Here is an 8,078-nt window from a genome sequence, read left to right on the forward strand (position 1 = left end):
GTCTGACACTATGGTGTACCCAGCTCTTCTGCCTCCTTTATGTTGAAAGGATCTGCCATCTGTATATCACGTATAAATGGCCTGGGGAAATGCATCCTGCTGTATGCATGGAGGATGAGGTAGTAGGTCCTCTAAAGTTTCAGTGTAGGAGTGAGATGGGGGGTGTTTAGTATTTGGTTGAGAGAAAAGATTGGAATTATTAAGATGCAGGCATGATTGGAAGGTGAGGGTGGAGTCTTCCATTAGTGCTCCCTGAAGGGAAAGAAGCCCCTAGAGGGAGGTAGAGTCTGTAAGCCTTTGAAAGTTAGGAGCTGTGGCAGATTCTGAGAAGGGAAGACAGTTATAGGGGACCCAAAGCTTAGGTTTTCAGACTCTCAAATAAGGAGATCAGTGGCTACTGAGGTACAAATACAAGGTGTGCATCCCTGGATTGTTAGATCTTGTTGGGTTTGATGTTGTGGTTGTTGTTGACAAGTAGGCTACAGGCACAAGAGAGGGTTCCAGTTAGTGATCTAGGACTCCAAGAGCAAATCCTTTTTTTTCTTTACATACAGACAAAAAGAACCAGTCAGGGCAGGGAGGGGTAAGACTGGGACCTTAAGGAGAGCTTGTTGGAGCCTTTGAAATGGCTTGGTAACAGATTTGAGAATAGGTTCATGGGTGGGGTCTAAGGCTGCTTCATATAAGGACAGGGAAGAAGGGAAAAGGAAGGAACACAGGAACCTAAAACAGAAGATGATCTCTTTCTTAGTAGAAGGAACTGTTAGAGACTAAATCCTGTTCTTTCTATCTACAGTAATAGCCTTTCGGGTTGGGGTAATTGTTAGTCCCAAGTAGATGACCTGAGGAGTAGAGAGTTGGACTTTAGAAGGTGAGACCTTTTAACCTTTTCTGGAAAGGAATCTTAGAAGAGCACAGGTGTCAGCTTGGCTAATTTTTACAGAGGGACTTCAGAGAACGTAATCAACATAATGGATAATCTTAGTTTTAGGGAGAGACAGAGACAGTAGGTCAGAAGCCAGGGACTGGCCAAATAGGTGTGGGCTGTCCTGGAATCTCTGATGTGGAAGAGTCCAGGTGAGTTGAGTATAAATGTGGGTGTCAGGATCAGTCCAGGTAAAGGCAAAGTCGTTCTGTGACTTAGCACTTAGAAGGATAAAGAGGAATCCTTGGATCTAGGACTGAGAAATGAAACGTTCCCAAGGACATAGTGGAAAGAAGTGTATAATGATTAGCCCCAAGAGAATGGAAAGGAGCCACTGCAGAATTAATGCACCTGAGATCTTGAACCAAGCAATAGTTTCCATTAGGTTTCTTAACTTCTAGATTAGGGGTGTTAAAGGTGGAAAAGGTAGGATGGAGGAATTTTTTTCCAGAGGTCAAGGATGATAGACCTAAGTCCCCTGAGGCTCTGGAGGCATTTTGGTTGTGTGATGTACGTGGCAGAGTCCAGTAACTGGATGACAACAGGAGAATGATGCTTAGCAACAGATGGGTTCTAGATGCCCCTGACTTGGAAGTCTATCTGAGAAGCTGGCAAAGGAAACAACATGTTAGTGTTAGGAGTTTGAGTGGCTGGGAGGAAGATGAGAGGGGCTGTGGGTGAGCTTCAGTTTAGGCTCTAATTGGGGAGCAAAAGAAAGAGAGGCTCCCAACTTAGCTAGAAGATCCCTTCCCAATAAGGGGAGAGGACACATTGAGACTACCAAAAAGGAGTGGTAAATGCAACTAAGTGGTGGGGTTTGGTGAGGAAAGTAAAATTGTCCTCCTACCATGAAAATAGGGGAACAAGAGTGAGAGGTAAGTCCTCCAAAATCCATCAGGACAGAGAGAGTGGTCCCAGTGTCTAAGAGGAGGAGAAGGGCTACCCACATATCATGGTCACTACCTGGGTCTCCCTGTTAGTGATGGCAGTAGTTGGGTCAAGAGAGCTCCGGTCTCTTCTGGTGTCCATAGTCAAGCCTAGGAGATTGTCTGGAGGGTTACCTGGGAGTTATGTTTCTCTGTCCTGAGTATTGTGAGGGCAATTGACAGCCTAGTGTCCCTCCTGATGGTACCTTAGACATGTCCCTTTTGGCTTGAGGGGTTTAGGGCAAACCCTAACCCAGTGACTGTGTTGACCACATTTGTAGCAGGAACCTTTAAGATCCTGAGCCTTAGAAGTCCTGGAAGCCAAGGCAGTGGCTGGGGCTGGTCACACAGTCCTTGCCAGAATATGGTATATTTTGCTGTAGGCATTTCCATGATGGTATACTTTGAAGGCCAACAATAAAACTTCTGCCTGTGATTTAGGCATTCCCTCTCCTAGCATCTAAGTTTGGTTTTTAATGTCAGGGTAGCTCTGGGAAAAGAAGTAGGTCATCGAGACTTGCTTACCTTCTTTGTTTTCAGGGTCTAAATTAGTATATTGCAATAGGGCCTTTGTAAGGTGCACCGAAAACTGAGACAGGTTTCCTGTTTATTTTGGTTGACCTCTTGGAGATTTTCAAAATTTCTTGTTTTAGAACTGTCCTACAGAGACTGGCCAGGAGGCAGGTTATGAATCTATTCCTGGCTAAAATAACACCTGAGGAATTATAATTCCATTGAGGATCCTGGTCAGGTATGATCTCATTTCTGATTGGATATGCTGGATATATTTGATGAGTCTCATCTGCGTGGATTCTCTCCTGTTCCCACATTTGAGTGTTTGTCAGGAAGTAAATTATTACTGAGAATCATATTTACGTCATAGAAAATCGAGCTATAAGGCTGAGTAATATACTGAAATTCTTTTCTAAAGGCAGAAGGATTGGAGGTATAGGATCCCAGTCTATTTTCTATTTAAGAAAGTTGACTTAGTGATACAGGGACATGTACTCTGAATAGACCATCTGACCCAGCAACTTCCCTTAAAGGAAAGATCGATGCAGGGTTAGATTGGGTAGGGGGAGAAGTGGGGAGTTTAGCTGTAGACTTAGAATGAGTGCTACGAGGGCTGAAAGTGGGAGCCACTGGACAAAGATTGGAGTGGCCTGCAGCTGGCACAGGAGGTGGAGAGGAATCTGGGGAGGTTGAGCAAAGAGGCTCCATGGATGTCTGGTGAGAAGAGGAAGGTGAGGAGGTTGTGATTTTAGAACAAGTCGTAGAGACAAGTCTGCAGTGGTAAGTGGGCAGTTGTTAGCTGGATCGAGTTCTGTAGTATCAACTGGTAGAGATTTCCTAGTTAGAAGAAGTTGAGTCAGAGCACAAGAAGACCAGAGAGAGGGTTTGGAGCGATGATAGATAAAAACTTTAGCATAAGGGACCTCTTTCCATTTACCTGACCACTGGGAATACGTATGAAGATCTCTTAAAGTGGTGGGATCGAATGTGTCATTACTAGTCATTTGGAGTCCTTGTGTAATGAATGGGTACTGAATCCAGACCGTATTGCAAAGGTGTGTAAGTTTGGATGCCCTCAAATTGGGTATTAGTTTTAGACATTTGAGATTTTCCTGGTACATCTCAGAGGGCAACCTGGAGGCACAGCTGAGGACAGTGAGACACTCGTTAGGGGGCGGGGATGTTATTGAACTATTTGTACTGGAGTCACAAGAAAAAATTCCATAACTAATAACTAACAGCCAGATCTACACATACCTGGTTGTCATATGGATGCTAGTGCTAGTGAGCCTGGACTCACACGTTTAAAAAAAATTAGTTTAGCTAAGTGTAGGATTTTTAAAATCCTAGGAGGAAACAGTTTGCTAGATCAGATGAGATAGGTGCATTCGCCCAATGGGGAGGGGTCATGAAAACTGCTTAAGAGAGAGAAGTAAGCCAAGGATCAAATTCCTAACATGGGGCTTCAGTAGGAGGCTGGTCATAGGGACTTTGGAATGTCCATCCCCTAATATCGTAGAGGGTGATCAAAGCTCCTTGGGAGAAGGGGCCATGCCCACTGAACAGAATGAAAACCTTAGCAATCCACCAATGCTTGGGGATCCGCTAGCAGGAAAAGTGAGATTGTACAGCTGGTAGACCTGTCAGGGTAAGGTCTAGCCTGTGAGGCTTACCCCACGTGGCAGTGGCCGCCATCCTCTAGAAGACCCAGAATGATGCTTCACTTGCTGAAGTAAATTCATGTCACTCCAGCAACATTCATCAGTGACTTTGACCACCAGATCAAAAACACGAGTGTATAATAAATAAAAATATGGATTATTAAAAGTAATTATTTGAGGACAGAGTCTGGGGAGCCCAACATCAAAATGAAGTGTATGGGTTTCATAGTGTAATCAAAAGATCAAATGCTGTCCTTGAATAAAAGTCCAGTCATTATTATTTATGGATATTTTGAATCATTTTTGTATGTGTGTGTGTGTGTCTGTGTGTGTGCGCGTGTGTGTTTGTGTGTGTGTGTGTGTGTGTGTGTGTGTGTGTGTGTGTTATCTCATTTGATTGTATGGGTAAATTCCTGTGTACATATGTGGGAAGGCTGAAGGTAAAGTGTTTCCTTCAATGACCCAATTTTTAAAATTATAATTTTTACTACTATTAATTTTATGGTATTTTTCCTATATGTAATATATATATATACATACATATATATATTACATATATATATATATATATGTTTTCCATAAAGGTCAAAAGAAGTTGCTGGATCCCCTAGAAAATTATCAAAGTACTTTAATTTGGTTTGTTTTGTGCATTTTCATGGAGGAGCAAATTCTGTTCATCTCATTGGTTCTTGGTCTTTTTATCTACTTTTTCTTGCAGCATCTCACTCTAGGCAGTCCACAAGTGCCAATCTGTCGAAAACCGCCAGTGCATGGACCCCAGCATACGCCTCCTTTGGTCAGGCATGTGATTGGATTGTTGATACTTTGAGTAAAGGCTGGAAAATAAGTAAGAAAAACACAAGTTAGAGTTGAAAGCCTCAGGTCAGAAATACAGACCAATGCGCTATTATCCAGAGTCAATCCCAGCAAGCTCCCCCCCACCCCACCCACAAAATCTAGGATGTATCTTTTAGTAGAATTGAATCTAGTTCTAGCCACTGCTGCTGCCTGAAGGGGTGCTGGTCTTCCTAGGACCCAAATGTTGAAGGGTCTGCTCCATACCTGACTGATTGGAACTTTCAGGGCCAGCAGGAGGGAACTCAGTAAAGATTCTGTGTGAGCCCTCAGCTGCTTCACAGCAGCCCTGCCTCTCTTTCTCCACATACAAGTTCTAGTATCAGAAACAGCCCGTGGATACGAGTGTGTGCATTCATGTACAAGGGTACACACACACATAGAGAGACCAGACTTTGGCATAAGATGTATTCGTCAACTGCTCTCCAGCTTATTGTTTGAGACAGTCTCTCTCTGAACCTGACTCACTGAGTGGTGGGTCTGGCTAGTTGGTCAGTGTGCCTCTGGGATCCTACTTAGTGCTAGCATTGCAGATGTGAACCAGCTCTCTCTGCCTCTTCATGGATACTGGACCAAAACTCAGATCCTCATACTTGCCCCAACAATACTTTTGATCACTGAACCATCTTCCTATTTTTAACTAAGGTATTTTTTTTATTGACTTGAGTGTTTCTTATTTACATTTCGAGTGTTATTCCCTTTCCCAGTTTCCGGGCAAACATCCCCCTAATCCCTCCCAATCCCCTTCTTTATGGGTGTTCCCCTCCCCATCCTCCCCCCATTGCCGCCCTCCCCCCAACAATCACGATCACTGGGGGTTCAGTCTTAGCAGGACCAAGGGCTTCCCCTTCCACTGGTGCTCTTACTAGAATATTCATTGCTACCTATGAGGTCAGAGTCCAGGGTCGGTCCATGTATAGTCCTTAGGTAGTGGCTTAGTCCCTGGAAGCTCTGGTTGCTTGGCATTGTTGTTCATAAGGGGTCTCGAGCTCCTTCAAGCTCTTCGAGTTCTTTCTCTGATTCCTTCAATGGGGGGTCCCGTTCTCAGTTCAGTGGTTTGCTGCTGGCATTCGCCTCTGTATTTGCTGTATTCTGGCTGTGTCTCTCAGGAGAAATATACATCCGGCTCCTGTCGGCCTGCACTTCTTTGCTTCATCCATCTTATCTAGTTGGATGGCTGTATATGTATGGGCCACATGTGGGGCAGGCTCTGAATGGGTGTTCCTTCTGTGTCTGTTTTAATCTTTGCCTCTCTATTCCCTGCCAAGGGTATTCTTGTTCCCCTTTTAAAGAAGGAGTGAAGCATTCACATTTTGATCATCCTTCTTGAGTTTCATTTGTTCTAGGCATCTAGGGTAATTCAAGCATTTGGGCTAATAGCCACTTATCAATGAGTGCATACCATGTGTGTTTTTCTGTGATTGGTTAACTAAGGTATTTTAACTTCCAGGTACCTACTTTAAACTAAGTCTTTGACCCAAATATCAGTGTGTAGGACTTGCTTAATGATAACTTGATTCCTATGTTACTTACAATGGAAATCAAAAGTAAAAATGAACTTTTTTGATAGTTTATAATGTGTAATATCAGATCTTAATCCCCTACTTCCTTTTTTCCCTGTCCCTCCTTCACATTCATCTAAATGTCAGACAGAGTTTTGGGGTATCTCATGGAACACAGATGCCCATCTCTAAAACAGAATCCATCAACAAAGTTAGTGAAATTATGTTTTTCTCTCTATAATTTCTGTCTGATGCAGTTTGAGGCCTCTGCGTCATTCATTCATTTCACATTCTCTCTTGTTTTAGCTCCCTCTCTTAAGTTGCACATCCCTTTTCTTCTGCTTGCCTACTGTCAAGGATAAAACACAGCCTGGATCCTGGAAAGATGGCTCAGTAGTTAGGAGTGCAGACCACTCCTGCAGAAGCCCTGGGATCCGTCTCTTCTACCATATCAGGCAGCCCATGTGTGCCTCTAACTCCATCTCTGAGAGATTAGATATTCTGTTATGGCCTCTGTGGGTACGGTACTGTGTGACATACACCTATATACATACTCACACATAGATTCACACATGTACACATAATTTAAAAGAATATAAACCTTTTCCACAAAATACAATTTAGGCAGAATTTGGAAAATGTGTTTCCTAGGCTCCCCTGAGCTTAATTACCCTGTACACAGTGTGTGCTCAAGGGTCTTCTTTCATTGGGGAAGGGGAAGAGGACGTTCTCCAGAAGAGCATGGGCTGCTTATTATAAAGGCGTCTCTAGGGAAGCAGAGACTCTACTTTTTAAATGCAAAGATTTCAAAATGAATACCTTTTTTTCAGATAGGAATCAAACATTCCTCATGTTGTTATTTTTAAGCTACCTGTAAGAGACTCACTTCATAATCTTAAGCTTAGCACCAGGAGTTAGGAATTGAAGTCAAGTGCTGCAGATCAGCTCAGCATGAGTTTATGTTAGGCTCCTTCATGGCAATAAGAAATAGTCTTTGGTTTGTGTTGGTAGTCACACAATGCACACTGTCTATAATGTACATAGAAGAAAGAAAGGAAAAGGAAAGGAAATAAGTGGGTTAGAGAGAGAGAAGAGAGTCAAGGAGACAAAGGGACAAAGAGACAGAGACAGACAGACACACAGAAAGAGACAAAAAGGCACACACACACACACACACACACACACACACACACACACCAGGTAGGCAGCTTTTCTCATTTCACTTTGGGTCCACTGTACTTCCCTGACTCACCTGAAAGAGGCGACAGCAGCACCAGGAGAAATGAGAAGAGGAGGTAATGGATCCTCATGACTGAAGCCTGGTGAGGTACAGAGATGCAGAGAGACTTGAGCTCAGTGCCTTATATAGTGCCAGGTGCTGCCTCCTGCATAGGATTCTACACTGAGTAGAACCCCACTAATTACAATTATGAAATACAGAGCACCTTACCTCTCTTGTCAAGGAGTAGCTCTTTGAGAGCACACTCCGTGTCTCTTACGCATAGGTGGAGAGCCTCAGATGATTTCCTCCTGCACTTCTTGCCAAGAGTGTTTCCTGCCCTACCTTTTTGGTGGGAGGGACCCATGCTGTCCTGGTACAGACTTACTGGTTACAATTTGGCTTTACTTGCCTGTACCTCAGACATATGACTTGGTCATTCCAGAATCTGGCAACAGGCTTAGTCCTCAGTGAGTC

General features: G+C 43.6%; 1 protein-coding gene across 1 annotated transcript; it reads right to left on the reverse strand.

Annotated features, from left to right (window-relative positions):
* Window positions 1-4,636: 4,636 nt before the first annotated feature.
* On the reverse strand, window positions 4,637-7,830 carry Defb4 (defensin beta 4). The gene is made up of 2 exons (NM_022544.2): window positions 7,635-7,830; window positions 4,637-4,861 (listed from the first exon to the last, which is right to left on the reverse strand). The coding sequence occupies exons 1-2, from the start codon at window positions 7,690-7,692 to the stop codon at window positions 4,728-4,730; spliced, it is 192 nt and encodes a 63-aa protein (NP_071989.1). The 5' UTR covers window positions 7,693-7,830; the 3' UTR covers window positions 4,637-4,727.
* Window positions 7,831-8,078: the final 248 nt, after the last annotated feature.

Source organism: Rattus norvegicus, chromosome 16 (assembly GCF_036323735.1).
Source record: "Rattus norvegicus strain BN/NHsdMcwi chromosome 16, GRCr8, whole genome shotgun sequence".
Taxonomy (NCBI): Eukaryota; Metazoa; Chordata; class Mammalia; order Rodentia; family Muridae; genus Rattus; species Rattus norvegicus.

Bases quoted from the DNA above. Each gene is read 5' to 3' on its own strand.
- Defb4 (NM_022544.2), bottom strand. From the start codon at position 7,692: ATGAGGATCCATTACCTCCTCTTCTCATTTCTCCTGGTGCTGCTGTCG. The intron at 4,862-7,634 runs GTGAGTCAGGGA...CTTATTTTCCAG, and splicing joins GCTGCTGTCGCCTCTTTCAG to CCTTTACTCAAAGTATCAAC.